The 17,631-nt window shown below is 35.6% G+C and overlaps 2 protein-coding genes across 3 annotated transcripts; both read right to left on the bottom strand.

The window, feature by feature from the left end:
- Positions 1–574: 574 nt before the first annotated feature.
- GLDH (L-galactono-1,4-lactone dehydrogenase) lies at positions 575–5,855 on the bottom strand. The gene is made up of 8 exons (XM_028081324.2): positions 5,837–5,855; positions 5,062–5,675; positions 4,138–4,388; positions 3,463–3,648; positions 2,537–2,951; positions 1,611–1,751; positions 1,088–1,253; positions 575–1,015 (listed from the first exon to the last, which is right to left on the bottom strand). Exons 2-7 carry the CDS (start codon positions 5,659–5,661, stop codon positions 1,095–1,097), a joined length of 1,752 nt encoding a protein of 583 aa, XP_027937125.1. The 5' UTR covers positions 5,662–5,675; positions 5,837–5,855; the 3' UTR covers positions 575–1,015; positions 1,088–1,094.
- A 1,997-nt stretch (positions 5,856–7,852) lies between these two features.
- Positions 7,853–17,313, bottom strand: LOC114189679 (binding protein). 2 transcript variants are annotated; one of them, XM_085675335.1, is made up of 17 exons: positions 17,093–17,313; positions 16,733–17,019; positions 15,995–16,158; positions 14,623–15,802; positions 14,177–14,368; positions 13,147–13,806; positions 12,873–13,049; positions 12,571–12,638; positions 12,261–12,483; positions 12,080–12,179; positions 11,853–11,968; positions 11,714–11,771; positions 10,962–11,113; positions 10,676–10,874; positions 10,102–10,263; positions 9,915–10,005; positions 7,853–8,251 (listed from the first exon to the last, which is right to left on the bottom strand). In XM_085675335.1, the coding sequence occupies exons 1-17, from the start codon at positions 17,229–17,231 to the stop codon at positions 8,248–8,250; spliced, it is 3,972 nt and encodes a 1,323-aa protein (XP_085531461.1). In that variant the 5' UTR covers positions 17,232–17,313; the 3' UTR covers positions 7,853–8,247. The 2 variants fall into 2 exon arrangements, with proteins under 2 accessions (XP_085531461.1, XP_027934113.1); XM_028078312.2 differs by having other exon boundaries at positions 10,102–10,272; positions 17,093–17,311.
- Positions 17,314–17,631: the final 318 nt, after the last annotated feature.

Genomic DNA, 17,631 nt, shown 5'->3' on the forward strand with positions numbered 1-17,631 from the left:
GTACTTCTGATATAGGATTAATGAAATTCACAGGATTACAAGTTTTGATTAAGAAAGAAACCGACCAAGAGACTTACTTTCGTTTATATATATATATATATATATATATTATGAATTTAGTAATGATTCTTTTAATATTTAGTTATTGTTTTAATAATATTCTTTTATATTATGATAAATAATACATATGTTTAGAGATATCAGGGTTCACCTATCGTTTTCATCTATTTTCTGCCATTTCAAATATATTGCTTATTCTATATCTTGTGCACTGGTTTATACTTTTAGCCTTTCTTTTGTTGATTGTTGGGCTTTAGCCCTCTGATCTTTCAACTGTATCAAGACAACTGGGTGTAGAAATAAATATAGGAAGCTAGAAAAAGTAAAATCCAATCTTGGCACAGAAACCTATGGTTTTTGGGTTCTTTTTGTTGTTTTTTTTTTCCTTTCAAACATACCATAACCCTTGATGAGTGACATAAAAATATGTTTGAGAGCACTAAGTTAATAAACAGTATATGTTTGATACCTCGTTAAGGTACCAATATCTCGAGGAAAAAAATATAGACACCAATTGGAGCAATCCCCATTATTACTGCACTTTTCTAACAACCATTGCTGCTTTTTCTTCTTTGCCTTCGGTTTCTTTCGGAAGATCTTGCATCCGATATTTATCATGACAAGAAAAATGTTTTTAAAAATCTCAAACATGATGTGGCATAACAATTGAAAGCAAAAAAATGAAGTATGATGGACATGATTCATCCTTATCAGGCAGCCACTCATACAAATATATCAAAATATTTTTTTTCCCCCAGTTCCCCCCATCACCCTTTCTTTATGCTTCCTCTTTCAGATGAGATTAGTAAGAACGAAAAGCTCAATCCAGTTCCTCTATATGTACATACACCACAATTCTTTAAGCTTCCGAGTCTAATGCATCTGGCAGGCAGAATAGGCATAATAATCCATATTGTGCACCAGATATTTTGCATCTCGAAGTTCCAACATGTGACTGCAGACAAGAACTCAAGGTTGAATGTTTAATCAACGTAAAAAATATGGAGAAATTAGACAAATAACCAACCCAGAATTTATATGGTGTCTGATTGCGCGAAGAGCTTTTCCAACATGTTATTTGAAAGGATCCTATTGGGGTCCAGTTCCTTTCTTGCTTTATTGTATGAATCCACAGGAAACCTCTTTCTTAGCCTTGCTTGGAGAGCAGCAAGTTCCTCCTTATCCTTTGGAACCTAGATACAGATAATATGCACAAAAATTAAGTAGACTTCAGTGTTTAAACACTTCCCTTTCATTTTCCAAATGATAAATTTGGTGATTATCAGCTGGATGTACCTTTGCACCAAAGCTTTCAAGAATTAGGTTGTTCAATTTACAGTTCAGTAACAACCGAAACAAATATGACCAATGTTCATGTGTATGTTGAGAGGGAAGAGGGGAGGTGGGTGGGTTGGGTGGTGGTGAGAGACCTTTCTATCAGCCTAGGTTCAATGATAATGATTGAGGACAAATATCAAATTATTAAGGGTAATCATGTCCAAATACCATGTTCGATCACTTTTCATTATTTATTATGCTGAGAAGATTACCTCAATCTTAGCCCAGTGTTCAAATGCAGAGTAACGATCCCATAATTTCGCCTGAGTCAAATGCCTATAATGAAAGAATTCTTCTGTTATATCCTTCCTCTGCCGAGCATCCATGGTAGGGAGGTACATGATTATACCCACCTGAAACAACATAAAAACTATTAACAGTCAATACAATCTTTCGAACGGCATCACAATGTTGAAATTCATGGAAGGAACCACGGGGTTATGTTAGATTACAATTAATTAAGAAAGTGAAATTTAAGCATAACAACCTCGTAAACCTGATTTAGTAATATGAGGTTTGTATCATTCTATGTATTATAATTCGCAATATATCTAGTCATTGTAGGATATCCAACACATCCTCTTACGCTTAGAACTAGACATCTCGAGTGTGGAGCAAGGGAAAACCTGATTGCACATAACACAAGACCCAACAAATTTGACTAGAATAGGATCCGAATGATTTTGTTATCATTTTAGGAAAGTGAAATTTTAATTTAACTCAACCTCACAAAAGTAACTTAGTAAGGTGAGATTTGCAGCCAATAAATTCATAAACTTAAAATTAAAGATTATGAATGACATTACTGTGGGCACTTGACAAACTCAAGTAAACTATACTATATTTTCAGAAAAATAAATTCTCGTTCTCCACACCAAAAATACATATCTAGAGAAGCTGAAGTCTTTCATTTAAAAAACCTCATTTCATCTTTTCTCTAAAAGTTGCTAAAATTATTAAAATCCCAAATACACCGCCAAAAGTTTCATTATACAAAACATGAAAAGAAAGGATGTAGAATCATCGTGATAAACATGGAGCTATGATCACTTCATATGACCAAGTAATACAAGTTCACCCATCTAAAGAATTTGGAACTATCTGTATGAAACAATTATCCAGGAAAGAGATTTGTTACCCAAGAAAATATATCATCCTCAGAAGGGCTTGAAGCAGGACTCAAGGGACTCCTACTGCTCGCTGTCCAACGCTGCTCAATTGGAGCAGGTGCAGGTATCTCTTCATTCTCTATAAGTTGCTTCAGCTCTTCAATGTATTCAAGGTCTTTCATGCTTGGATTAGCTAGTTTTCCAGCAGGGAAACATGTCTCCGACACCCACTGTTGGCCTCCACAATCAAAGCCCAATATTTCATCACTCCATCCAACCCTGTAGCCTTCTGACTTTCGCCAAAACTCGGCCTCAGCTTGATTGATGCTGATGATGTGCTTTTTATTGAGAGGATCCAGGGCAATTAGTTTATCTCTTAATTCTGTGAAAGAAAGCTCATCTATATTTTGTTCTTCTGCTGATTTACCCCTAGATCCTTCTGCTCTGTATAAAATAACAAAAACTTATGCACATCTTGAAATAGAAAAGATCACAATATAGCACCAATTTCACACGGCAAATATAAAATGAAAACAGAAGTGTTTGGCAGCAAGCTATTAATAGAAAAAGTGATTAAAACGGTATCAAAATCACAAGAATACCAATTAGATCACAGCAATTTTTCAACAACTCAGATCAATATGCAAAATACATTAACATTTATCACTCCGTGCCTTACTAAATTACAATAATTAGTAGGAAATTCACAGGCCTACAAAATGGAAACAGTTCTAAATCATTGGTAATTCCTTCAATCTTCTACTTCTACCTCTGAATGTAAATTTAAATCATATTCAAGAGACAAAAATAAGAAATGCCATGTAACAGCGTCTGGTGGCTTTTATTAGGTGAAAAAAGACCCAGCAACACTTTCTTGCAATGGCTACTCCAGTACATCCAACAAACCAAAATCAATTGATTAATCTTACAATCAAAAGTGAAGGTGTAATTGTACCCATATTTCTGGAGGGACTCCCGGTAAAGGTCACGCACATGCTGTATGGCTTCATCTTGAGTATATTGTGGTTTAAACTTGGGAGGACCTTTCCACTTTGAAACAGGATTGCATCGCACAACCACAACAGTGTCGGTGTAAGGGATATAAAGGTACTTCACATGCTTATTATCAGACAGCAATTTCCTGCATAAGATAGAAAAGGGCTAACAATCAAAATCCTTGGAGGCAGATCCTTAACACCGAGTCACTCTTTTGTTCTTATTAAAATAAACATTACATTGGTCATCCCAAATTAGCTTTCATCACATCAATAATTCTGAGATTTTTTGTAAATAAATTAGTCCTTCAAAGATTGCACAAATAGTTATAAATCTGTCCTTTTATGTCACCACTATAGTGTGTAGCATTTTAGATTTTTCTGGAACTAATTTAGTGACAAAAATCTTTAAAGAATTAATATGATGACACTATAATTTATGGAGGACAAACCAAGAGATTTTCTCTCATTATCATTTTTATTATTGTTCGGAGTAAAGCAACTTTTAGATCTTAGTTCCATGTTACAGAAAGATAGCGTAACTAACGTGGTAATGATAAAATTCAACATATCCGTTATTTGATTGATGTACCAAAAATGAAAAAAATAAATAAATAAACACCAAAAATAATTACTTGTGATTTCTCTTTATCTCCTTCATGGTTGAGACAAATGTGTGCTCCACAAGCTCCTGTCGATCAACACACTGAAGGGTGACTTCAGCCACAACTCCAAGTCCTCCAAGACCACATCGAGCAAGATAAAACAGCTCAGGATCTTTATCTTTTGATATTTCTATAGTTCCTTTGGCAGGGGTGACCAATTTCATGGCAATCACTTGTTCATCAATAGGAGGCAACTTTGCACCGGTGCCATGTGCACCAACCTAAAACATGAATGCAAAGCATTTTACTTTATATGGAAGATGACAAGGTGGTCTAGTATTAAGCGACCCCAAACAGAAAAACTAAACCAGGCAGAAAACTCTGATACCCATTTTAATCACCTCTTGCATAATACACGGCACGACAAATACGTAAGAATCACATACTAAATTTGGCCTATGGGGAAAAATGTGGTAGGGTATATTTTGGTACACCATTTTTCTTAGGAAAATCTGATATGGGTTATCTTGGAATATGATGGAATTGCATCTAACTCAGTTCAACAAAATTGGCTTATAGGGTGAAGATTATTCCTATTTATGTACTATAATTTGGCCATAAAACTACTGAATCGATGTTTCTAATGCACCTCCTCACCGCCAACATTTTATATATTTGAGTATGAAGTTTATAGGATAAATTTCTGATACCATCTCACAATTCGACTTAACTCAACTTTCTAAAACTAATTTGTAAGATAAATGTGATCCAGCATATGTATTGATGTCAGAACTTCATCATTAAGCTATGTAAGATACTATTACTAATGATAGCAATTGCTTTGATAGGTCCAACAACAAACTATCTATGATACTATCTCAATTTGAGTTTATATTCTTAATTTGGTCTCAGAGCCGATCTCCGAAAAGTTGCTAAAGATAATAAAAGAAGAACCTGAATAATGCCACCAATTTGTTGCTCCCTAATGGAAGCAAAATTCTGCAAGGTAAGGCCATGGTCCTTGAGTCCATCCACGAGTCCCTGCACTCTGATCCCGGCCTGCACCCTCACAGTCTTCCTCTGCTTGTCCACTTCCAATATCCCATCCATCAGCGCCAAGTTCACCATTCCGGCCCTCGACAGCCCGATCCCGTTCGGCGACAGCCCCGACCCGACCGGCCGTATTCGGGTCCTCTTCTCGTTCGCCTCCCTCACCACGCTCTCCAGCTGCTCCACGTTCTCCGGCTGGAAGAAGTTGCGCGTCTGCACCTCGTGCGTCCCGCTCCAGTTCGACACTGTGTGCAAGTCCTCCGGCAGCGGCGCGTACCGGAAGATCTGCGCCTTCTTGTGCTTTGCATCGTCCGGCAGGGGGAAGGTGTAATAGGTGGCGGCACCGCAGAAGAGGAGCAGCGCCGCGTAGCCCGCGTACTTGCGGGTTTCTGCATCGGCGGAGGATGCGGGTTCCGGCGCCGCCGAGAATCGGCGGAGGAAGACGGAATGCGAGTGGTGGCGAGTGAGAGCGACGGTGCGCTTCAGAACTAGTGTCCTCAGCATGTCTGCGCTCAACTCTGAAGATCAAACAGAGAAGTGGTGGAATTTGAGTTAATTATCCATGTAACACTTCTACTAAAATTTTCAAAAAAAAAAAAAAGAAAATACGGCTAAAATGAAATTTCTCTTTTTGTTTAGACTAAGCAATTTTACAATACAAATTGTATAATGAAAATACCTTATTATTGTGTAATTCTGTCAATTGAGTTCTATGGTGGCATAGAACGTAGTATTTGAACCCTAATTTTTTTTTAGTGTTGTTAGTGTTTTTGGTCACTATATCCTCTATGTGATTGTTTTCTTTTACCTGATTAGTTTCTTTTAACTCCAATGTCTCAAAAAATTTGACACCTTGCACTTTTTAAAGGTCTCAAACTTATTACAAATGGACATGGTTAGGGTCTCAATCTAAATTATTTGGTGTAACTTTTTTTTATCTCCTTTATTAAAGTGAGTTTATTTTTATTTTTACTGGTTTACTCTTTCTTCCTACTGTTACAAAAAAAATTATCAAGTTTTAGACTATTTGGCTAAGATAATTTCTATTTTTTGGTTTCATCATTCCTTTTGCTTGGCCAAATCTTAGGATATGAATTAAAATTAATCACGTCAATTAGTATTTATAAAAACATGATGAAAAAAAAAGTACAATGACAATAAAAAGACTAAATGTGTTAAGTGATTAATAAGTCATTTTTTAACTAATATTTTTCATCTCTTTCTTAACCTAAAAGCATATACGTTTTTCTTACTTGTTGCTTATTTATTTTAGTATACTTTATGTAATGAAAAATTAAAATATTAGGATATATCATTTGTCATATTTTTTACTTTGTCTTGTTTATATAAAATTTTTCTTACAATTTTCTTTAACCAATATTTCAGTACATTTGGTAAGTTTCACGTTGTTTAGGAGTTGAGATTAAATACAGTGTAAATAATTTTTCCTCTTTACATTTATCCTGACACCCTCTAAAAATAAAATTGTGACAGAGTTACACACTGCCAATACTTCAAAAACACAATAATTATTCTTAACGATTCTGCCAAGCCAACATGGATCACGTCATAACATTAAATAATTAGAATATAATTTATTAAAAAGAATTCAACATGAAAATAAAATAGATTTTGTTTCTTACCTCATCGTTCCACAAACTCTTGGCAATGTAATCATCATAGTTTGCCAAAAAGTATATATCCACCCGTCCCCTTGAAATCCTTCATAACGAATAGGTCCTAAAAGTATATTCACCAATCAACCCATATCACACCGGCTTTGAGATAACCTTTTGTCCTAGTTATATTTTTCAAAATATCATTAAAATAAATCATTTGTTATTTTGGATTGCAGTAATAAACTAGATCATATATTCGTATTGCACAAATAAGGTTTTTCTCAGAAAAAATGTGAGAGCTTTTATAAATAAAACAACACCAATTTAACATCATATGATACAATTAGTTTAATACCAAAAAGGTATTCATTAACAAATACTTGTAAGCATTACTATTCTTCAATTTTTTTAACTTTGTAAACAAAGAATTGCATTTACTTTCAATTTATTTTAAAAAACAAATTCAATTTTCCAAATTTATTTCCTAAAAAGAAGAATATTAAACCAAATTTAAAATATAAAATTATGTTCTCAAACTAAATAGATCAATAATAGGTTTGCTTGTGATGCACTATAAACCAGTATTTTATATATAATTTGCAAAAGACAAACTTTGATTTAACAAGAAAAAAAAAAATAGTTCTTAATTAAGTGTCTACATGTTCTTTGTCAAGATTGTTAGTATAACAATAAAACTAATGTATTGAAATATTTTTAATTTCCGTAGTTTATGTTGAAAAGTGAAAAAAAAAATTGAGTCAAAAATTCATTGACTCATTTCGAATTAAAATGAATAATTTTTTTTATCAAGGAGCTAATAAGTTGCTACAAGCTTTTACTTTCTTTGTTAATCATAATGCAACCTTTAAGCAAAAAATATAAATGGTTAGGAGTGCATATTTCGAATCCACATTTTCTTCTAGATTTTTTATGTTGTTCGAAAATTAAAAATACACTGTATTAATATTTTAAATATGTTTTTAATATATTTTAAAACGTTAAAATTAGTAATAATCAATATGTTTTATAAAAGTACAGCAGATAAACAACGTAAAATAATTCTGCAGGAATCCAAATTCACATATTTCCAATCATGCCTCTTAGGATAAACTGATATGTTACAAATCTGCAGTTTTACAAACTACACTTCCCTAAAATGATATATTTTAGGGATCAAACCCCTTAAATTACCACACTCCGTCATCCACACTTTAAATTGATATCGTAATACAGTATACACAATACGTCATTCTTTTGGGTATTCTACAAATTTGCCAATTGCAACAATAGTTGCATCTTCTAGAATCTGTTAAGCATGATGTATCCAAACCTTGAAAATGCAGTCATATATTGGCAGCTGGCAGAGTAGGTCTTCCAGATTCCATTGACATAAAGTTAGCTATTTGTCAATAACTACAAATCCCACGTAATACTCAAAAGTGTTTCTTCTCATCCAAAGGTGCCTCAGTATCTACCTGCAGCGAGGGACAAAGTTAATGGATAAACAACGGATTCACTGTGATATTTCCATAGAGCTATTTAGTGAACTTGCACTATTTGTGTACTAGCTATTCACACAAACATTATTCTACTAATATGCACTCCTGTCCAAAGAACATCCACCATTTACTTTATTGACAAAGTTAGGAGCCCACTCAAACTACCAGCTCCAGAGTTATTAGGATTACCGGAGCAACTTCAGCTCATTTTGGTGGCAGGTGAAAGGGCCAACTGACCAAGTTCATTAAAGTTGATAAAAAGGTTATTCCACCAAATCATAGAAGAGACAATTGGAAAATTTCATAAATACATTCAATAACATGGTTGTCCAATAAAAATGTGCAGATAAGCTATATTAATTCACTATAGATTTCGTGAATCAAGATAAAACTATAGATGTACTGAACTCGTGAAATAAGGTTATATTAGATGACGAAGATAAAGAAGGAAAATCACTAAAATTATGCCAGCGGTGAAGAGTTTGAAAACTTAAAATAGATTTCCATCTTTGACTCACTTATGCAAATCGTGAAAAGAACACTAATATGCAATCTTTACCAAGGCTTTACAGTAAAATTTTTGTCACTAATATTGACATTGGTGCAATTTATAACATGTACTAGAAACTTGGGTGTGACCATCTTTGGAAGAGTCCTCTCTCAACCACGTTTTTCATTCACATATTTACTGAAATCCAATCACATGTCGGTGCCTCCAGAATGTTTTGTTAATATGTATATTGGGGAAGCAAAAAATCGATGTCCATTGTCTTGAGAAATCATGGATGTGAGTAATTGCAACTCTTGCTTGAGAAATTAAAATCACGATGGATTTGAATGAAATATGTAACTGCCAGTTCTTTATGAATAGAGGAAAAGGAGAGACATGGGTAATAACTTGAAGTTAGTAAGGAACGACAAGGCAACATACTAGACAAGAGGACTAAGTGGCCCGAAATAGTAATGAAGAAACGGGTTAGATATTGATGTCACATTTGTGTTTCAGATTTCATATTAGAATTCAATTTTAACTAGTGTTATGTGTTTTACCATATCAACTAAACTATATAATTGCACAATACAATGCAAAACGACCCAAATTAGATGCCGTGCAAAAACATTTTCCACAGGTCTTTTATGGAGTTCTACTATAAATAGGTAGATCAATAAATAGAGGTCAAAGACAACCGATTAGCATACAGGTGACATTCGCACCACAGCCAATCAACACTGCATCTATTTGCATAATTACACTAAATAAAAATAATCAACAGGATTCAGACAAACAATTTTTGGTTTTAAAAACTAAATTGGCAAAAAAGTGAACCAATTCAATCCATTTACGGGACATAACGTGCAAGATCAGAAATGCTAGCAGTTATCTTATCACATAAATATATCGTTGAAAATAGCATATTATTAAGATAAAAATATTTTCAATATTCCATAGTAATTAGGAAAGAAATATCCATAGAATTTTTCTATTCATTTCAGCAAATCTTGATTTCCCTTTTTAAAGGATTTGGTTATTACAAACAGAGATGATAAAAATATAATTGATGTGATTGATATCAATAAAATAATTCTTTGTTTTCTTACTTAATTCAAGTTATACAAGCTAGAGAAGCATAAGATATACCTCCTTGACCGAGTATTTCTTCGGGTGACAGAGATATCATCGGCCTTTTCATCTTTAACACTGCTTTTACTAATTTTGGACCGACGAACGCCTATAATCAGCAACCTCTTGTAATTATAACAATAACAATAACAATAACAATAACAACAGAATCCAGCTGATTAGCAAAAGCTGTTTTTAAACTAACCTCTCGTCTTAACCTGGGAAGATTGGATTTCAGTATCCCCTTGATCTGACTCTGTCAACTCACTCGAAGCACCAGAATGTTCTTCTGGCACATGTTTAGATTCTGATTTCCCATTTGCTGGAAACGTTGCCTCTTCCGCGCAACCATCAATTACTTCACCTTCTGTTTCATCTGGCACAAAAATCAAGATTAAAAAAATCATACGCATAACATTCACTAAAAGTTCATCCAAACCAAGAAGCTACGTTAATGTTTTAAGAATCAGAATTTTTCCAGAGCAGACAATTGCTTATCTAGTAAAATCATATGGCGTAGTTATGCTTAAATGTTCATCCTTTTAGCCAACTTGTCAGGGGATTGACATTACCAATATATTATTAATACATCATTCCATACCATCATTCTGTAAAGATTGATCATATCAGAATAGGAGTAGGACAACATTTAACAATGAGCCTTCATGGGCTTTGAATAGTTCATTACCATCACATAATGTACATCAATAAATATACGACGTCATAAGGAAAACAACAGAAAGTAGAACACCAGGACATTATTTAGTTTAAAATTTAACCTGAAGCAGAATTAGACTCCAAGTAATCCTCAGACTTTGTAGCCACAGTAAAACCCTCCATACTGTCAATCTTCCGTTGATGGATTTCGGCATTTCGAGCAGTAACTTCCTGTTCCTTTCTATCCGAGTGAAACTTATTCAGTTTATCCTCAAACTCTTCAATGCAAGCTTTAAGTTCAACCTTCGCAAACTTCTTGCCCTGAACTCAATTAAATTATATAAAAAGAAAAACCTCAGCCATTCTTACATAAAGTATGCATGACAGCACGAGCAGAAAAATATTTACCTTGTTCAGTATGTTCCTGAAGTGGTCCATAACAGAATCCTCTGACAAGACATGCTCATATGACTTAAATAACTCTATGAGTTTTTTCATCCCTTTTTCCGTAAATGATAACTGAGAGAGACAATAAGATATATATTCCCATTGTCGGACATCTGCAGAGAAATAAACTCACGATCACAATCGGCAATAAACTACAAATAACTAACTTCTCTTAGTTTTGTAAATTATTCAAAACCCTTCACAATTACAAGAATAAAATTGAATGGGCGGGCAGTTTAAAAATTCATGTTTTAACTCATTGGCTAAACAAACGTGAAATCAGGAAATGTTTTGCGCATCCTAAATAAAGTTGGAAAACATTTTATCAGAATAGTCTGAATCATATTAGTATTTGTAAGATATAAGATATGCACAATCTTAGTGGATGTTTGATATCCCATCGCGTCAAATTGTATCCCCCTTGCAGAGAAGCTAGAATTGCTACTTAGTTCGTTTCCACTTGGCTTTTACCATTAACGCAATACGTAAAAGCAAACAGGCGGTAATCGTTTAAAAGCACAGACAAACTACCATGCTAATCAGAATTTCAAGCTGACGAAAGCAAGTGGTTCTGGATGAAAAAAAGTAATAACTATATAGGGATACACTATAAAGAACTCATTTAGACAATTTTTGGCATAAACTGGTGAAACTATTAGACTGAACTGGTTGTGTTCAGTATTTAAAAAGCTTCAAAGAATAAGAAGATATACCTGTAACACCACTAAACCGATGGCATAGCTTTTCCACCAGAGCTTCCATTTGTCTATCCTGGAGTAGTTAATGAAAACAAAGTGAGCATAGCAATCAGAATAAAATATAGAGCAATTTCAGTATTGTGATAAAACATACCTTTTTTATGGAAGTAATTAAAAATTGCATGATGTTGCAGAAAGAATCTTTGCTCAGATTTTGCTGAGATAATTTGCTTAGTATATCCGGAAGTAAGTTATATATTGGATTGTTTCCTGTAAAAATCCAGAAAACAATATCAAACAACTTTCTGCCCTTAAACATTCAAATATCAAATAATAGTAGATACTTTTCTACACAAGAAAACTCATAATACAAGTCAAAACCTTTCTTGGAAAGTTCAATAAAAAACAGCTTAGCTAGGTTTGAAATTCTCTCATCTTCATCTTCTAATCTTACAGCCATTTCATTGATGTACCCTTTCACCTGATCAAGAAATTATTGCATCAGTGTCTAAACTAAATCACTGCACAAACTGAAAAAAGAAATAATTTGAGCGACTTCTACCTTCATCATGTCATTTAGTATGAGATGTGAAAGTACCAATACAGCATTCTTCCTAACAGATATACAGGGATCCTTTAGGCGGGAATACATGTTTTCTGTCCATGGTTCTAAAAGATTGGGAAACCGTACTGCTAAATCTCCCAATGCTATTGTGCAATTAGAACGGACAGTTTCCGAATGTGCGCTTTCCACAACCGTAAAAAGGAGTTGGAGATTTGCATCACTGAAAACAATTCACTTTATTTTCACTCCGTAAATAATCAGGAATAAGTATGAGAGATAAGAGGTAAATATTTAACAAGGAACTCACCAAAAATCTGCATCAATTATCATCAATCGACACAAAGCAAGCATTGCAGATGCCTGTAATTCTGGATACTGAATAAATGGAAGTTACGTCAGCAACGATGCATCTGCTTTATGATGTTTAAAATTTTATTCAAGGCTCAGGATTAAATAATTTTAAAAATATAGTCTATTTTCACATTTCCACAATAACCGCTGGCTTCCATATATAGGCATTTAATTTGGTAGAATATAAAAAAGCTACCAAATAATGACTATAAAATGTAAAGACAGCTTAAATCTCTAGAAGTAAATTAAGGCAATCACCTTCTGCATTAGTCCAAAATTTCTACAAAGCTTTGACAAAAATGTTGCACAGACACCAATCAAATTCTTTTCATTTGAACCACCAGATATTATTTCTTTCTCTGCTTTTTCAAACAAAGCATCAAGTGCTGCATCCTCAGAGGCAGTAAATCCTAACTCTGCATTTATATCATTATCCTGCAACAGATTAACAAGCCAGACTTAAATGAGTTGATGACTGATAGTTGAAGCAATCAAGGACGGCAAGAAAGTAAGACAGAAACATTGATTGCACCTTCTGTGTAGCAGCTGACACTGTGTCATTACAGTCTTGGTTCTGATTCTCACTGTCCTTTTTCTCTTTAGCAAGCTTCTGCTTCTGAATTTTACGGGCACAGGACTCTATATATACCAGTTGATTCATGGCAATATGACTTACTATAAATAAACATCTGCTAAGTTTTGCTACTTCAACTGTGAGAGGCACACTGCCGCTAACTGTGTCAACGTCACTCTGCTCATTAACACCACCATCATTACAGACAGAACTGAGAGATTTTTTTATCATATCAACAGCTATGGTTTCTGGGGTAGGGTGAATGGCATAGATGGCAGCTATGGCTTTGTCAGCAGCAGCAAACCAAATATTTGCCGGAAGCCAAAAACCAGTGATTAAACTTTCTAAAATACCAAATATTCGAACACTACTACTAGCCAACAGTTTTTTCTTGTCTTCTTCAGACAGTCTTTGAATAGCAAGACAAGCTGTCCTTGCTAGCAAAGGATCAACTTTGGACCAACGACCGAACCCAATATCTATTATGTCCTGTAAGTGTGAGCCAAGCACACCAGGTGACTTCTTTGCAACCATGCAGAGGATTGATAAAGCACTACGGCTCTGCTCTGCCGTGGTTCCACCAATATTGAAGCAAAAGAAATCCCATAATGCTGATATCTACAGTAGCAATGACGAGATGAGGAAATCAATCAGTAGCGAGAACCAAATTTGGTATACAGGCAACAATAATTCTTGTCGGTGGGAGAAATAGAAGGAAACTACAATGCACTCCTACATGAGACTTCAAAACTTATTTATACTTATTTAAGGGCAGTGGTTATCGTCAAATGATATGCAAACATGGAAATGAAGTCAAACTCATTGTCGTCCCAAATTATGTTTAAATTTGTGAACACATACATGAACTGAAAAAGAAAGCCTTCCTTCAATATTTGGGGAATAATACATAGTTCTGGAGTCTAATCTGGAGGCATTCAAATAGTTTATGTAGCAAACATACTACTCAAGAAGGTGCATGAAAACATACCGTGCTGGAAGATATATCACCCTTAGAGACTAGGGCGCCAACTATGCACTCAAGGGCTGCTAGATCTCCTATATTGGAATCAGCGGCAAGACTCAAAAGGTTATTGGCAGTTTCGATTGGACTTTTCCTGATGTATATTGTATGGAAAGCGCTCTCCACTGCTTCAAAGATGGATTTATCCTGAGAAAATATCTACAAATGGAGCAGATGACAGAAATAAAGAATTAATTTTGTAAAAATCAAGGGTTTCATACAAATAAAATAGTACATAGCCCATAACACATAGAAATAATGTAATAAAACTATCCCAATATTTGAGATTGTGATCTGCAACTGCAACCGCAGTTGCAATCGCATTTGCCTATGATTTTTCCCCCTATTTCAACAACCACAACGAGACTGTGATTGCGACACAACATTTCATAATAAAAGAAGCAAGGACTTACAAGTGGTAACATCTTTCGGAGACATTCCTCGGAGCTGTCAATCTGAAACTGCTTACATCTCATCAATAAGAGAATTGTGTTCTCAACGTCAGTGGCAGAAGATGAAGCCATCAATTGGACAAGGGTTGGCATTGTGGCTCCTATGCATTTAGAGAACCGCAATCCAGCCTCAAGAGATGCAATCAATGCCCTAGTCTGTTCCAAGTTCCCAACATCCGGCACACTACTGTTCTGCAAAGCGATTGCATCTTCCGACTGGGACAAGCAACTATCAGTTAAACTGTCTTGTTGCTGCCCCTTCACAACAGTTTCACAATTTGAATTAACCACTTCTCCATCACCATTAAAATTATCAGCATCAGAGGAGGGTTCTGCTCCTTCTGAAGGCTCAAGCTCTTTCAACTTCATTTTGTACTGATCTAAGGTTGCTTCAAAGGAGGCTACTCGAAGCTGAGGACCAAAAGGGTTGTGCTGCAACATCATGATCAACAGATTCAGAGCAGATTTTCTGACCATTGCACTCTTGTCCTCCAACCTTCCAGCAGCAACTTCTGCAACCTCATTCCACATGCCAATTGAAATAGAGTGCTCTTCACATAACTCAGCCCACACCTGAAGAACTCGACTTCTGGTATAGGCAGAAACATCTCTACAACGCTCAAGCAAGATGTCCAACATAGCTTGTTTGGTACGCAAACGAATGGACTTTGAACTTGCTTCACTAACATCAACATCTTTAAATGCCTTGGCTATTAGCTTCCCCATCACCGCAACAAGTGCGTTCCGTATCTTATAGGACTCTCCACCAAAGTGAGGGACAAGAATGCCAATGTTAGTCGAAATCAATTTTGGCATGCGGTCAGCAAGCTCGACCAGAAAACGACCCACATTTTCAGCCCCAGCGGTGTCTTTCACGTAATCTTTGGGATTAGTCCTTCCAATCTCCCTAACAAGGGCCATAGCGAGGCTTCCATCTCCATACTTCTTCTCAGCACCAGCAACTGCATCAGCCAAGTGCGTGACCACAAAATCATACTTGTGAACCAGGTGCACGATGGATGCACACGACTGAGCGGTATAACGATACCTAGTAGAGCAGGCTCCAATTATACGGCACAGGGCCTCTTTCACATCGGAATCTTTTAAGAGCGCCGCATCCTCAAACATAGAGAAAGCATTTCTACAACAAGAGAGCGTCAGTTCAGAAAGCTTGTCAAAATACTGCTTCTAGGAATAAGGTCAGCTTACATTAATAACATCCACTTGCTTTTAAAAAAGAATTTTTTACGGCTTTGAGAATTCCATTGCCAGAGAGCAAGTGATTGTGCATTCCCAACGGTTAACAAAATGAGAAAAAACACAAACCACTCACTTTGTAATAAAAGACAAGTAGTTTTCATCCAGGTCCGGCGAACTGAAAATCAATTCAAGGTTTATCTCCAAAGAATTGGCTATGAGGTTGAGTATCCGAGCTCTCTGTGCCTCCCAATTCCATGAATTCACAGCATGTTTCTTCCTAGCACTTGGAGCGACAGCCTGAAACCAGATACAACAATACAGCACACTTGAGCAAAAATCAAACTAGGGTATGCTTGGAAAAACTATCATATAGTCTCTCTAAATCTTTATTTTTAAACTTGTAAATTGGCCAATTTTACTTTATAAAATAATTTATTTCCTTTTAGTCTTGTTTTTCTCTTCTACGAGTATTTACGAAAACACACCCTAATCCTTCATACACACACACAGACACAGATACAAAAATTGTCCCTAAACGATACATACTTTGAGCCATGAAATATATATTCAAGAGTAAATTATAGTGACATCCCTGTTTTTTCTCAGTTCGCATGCAATTCCCATCTGTTTTCTATTCCCACCCTAACTACCTTAGCTGTTTAAAGACAACACCTCAAGACTTCTCAAACATTACATCAATCAGTCCCTTAATTGTTTGAAAACCCTACATCTGAAGGAGAGACGGACGTAATTTACTCCAAATCTAAGTGTCATTTCCGCGATTGAGGAATTTCCTAGAAGGAATAATAATCCATTCGTCCGTCTTGCTGCGAAACGAAATGGAGCATTTGAAACGTGAGAGGGAACGAACCTTGGAGGTGTTGGAGTGTAGAGCGAGAAGAATGGAGAGGAGGAAGAAGGAGTATATTTTGAAAGCGTTGCGGTGCGAGGCGATGTGGACGTGGTCGTTGGAGGCTCTGGAGAGGGAATCGACGTTGGGGAGGAGGACGGCGAGGTTGGAGCGGAGAGTTTCGAGGAGGCTGAGCTTGGAGGAAGGGGAGAGAATGAGGAAGGCGCGAACCAAGGAGTAGACGCGGTCGAACACGTCCTGCTCCTCGATGCACAGAATCTCCCTGTCGGAGAGATCAAACGACACACCTGAAAGAAAACGTTGAAATTTGAATTTGAGAATGATGGAGAAGAATCGGAAGAGTGAGATTGATTGGATTACCTTTGACGAACTCTTCGAGTTTGGAGGAGACGAAGGAAGCGACATCGACAGGGTTCTGAACGCAGAGTCTGTTATCGTCTTCGAGCGCTTCGTGTTCCAGGTCTTCCAGCGCGCGAGGGAAGACGAATTGAGGAGCCATGGAAAGAGAGAGAGGTGGAAGAAAGGGGTTTTTCTCTGATCTCTGCACTCACTAATTTGAAATCAAACTGAAATTGGATAAAGGCGGCAAAATGCATCTTCGTCTAAACTTCTAACGTTACACTACAACTGTGTTTAATTTAATTTAAAAAATTGAAAAAGCAAATTAATATATATTTGAAGTTGATTTGTAAATATGTTTTTATACAAATTTGTGTGGGGTGTGATTTTAATTTTAACTAAAGGAGACTTGAATTTACAGGAACATTTATTAAGATTATTTTTCACACTTTTATTTCTATATATAAGGTATACTATATTATTGATTTAAATATATTTTTAATTCTTACATATATATATATATATATATATATATATATATATTATTTCCCCTCTTTTAG

This window comes from Vigna unguiculata, chromosome 7 (genome assembly GCF_037176805.1).
Source record: "Vigna unguiculata cultivar grain cowpea cultivar isolate G323 ecotype 2 chromosome 7, ASM3717680v1, whole genome shotgun sequence".
NCBI lineage: Eukaryota > Viridiplantae > Streptophyta > Magnoliopsida > Fabales > Fabaceae > Vigna > Vigna unguiculata.

Excerpts from the sequence above, each read along its gene's own strand:
- GLDH (XM_028081324.2), bottom strand. The coding sequence starts at position 5,661 with ATGCTGAGGACACTAGTTCTGAAGCGCACCGTCGCTCTCACTCGCCAC. Across the intron at positions 1,752-2,536 it reads AGGATGATATATTTTCTTGG|GTGGGTATAATCATGTACCT; the intron begins GTAACAAATCTC and ends ATGTTGTTTCAG. Across the intron at positions 1,254-1,610 it reads AACACTGGGCTAAGATTGAG|GTTCCAAAGGATAAGGAGGA; the intron begins GTAATCTTCTCA and ends ATCTGTATCTAG.
- LOC114189679 (XM_028078312.2), bottom strand. The coding sequence starts at position 17,231 with ATGGCTCCTCAATTCGTCTTCCCTCGCGCGCTGGAAGACCTGGAACAC. Across the intron at positions 13,050-13,146 it reads TGTCAGCTGCTACACAGAAG|GATAATGATATAAATGCAGA; the intron begins GTGCAATCAATG and ends AATCTGTTGCAG. Across the intron at positions 11,969-12,079 it reads TATTGAACTTTCCAAGAAAG|GAAACAATCCAATATATAAC; the intron begins GTTTTGACTTGT and ends GGATTTTTACAG.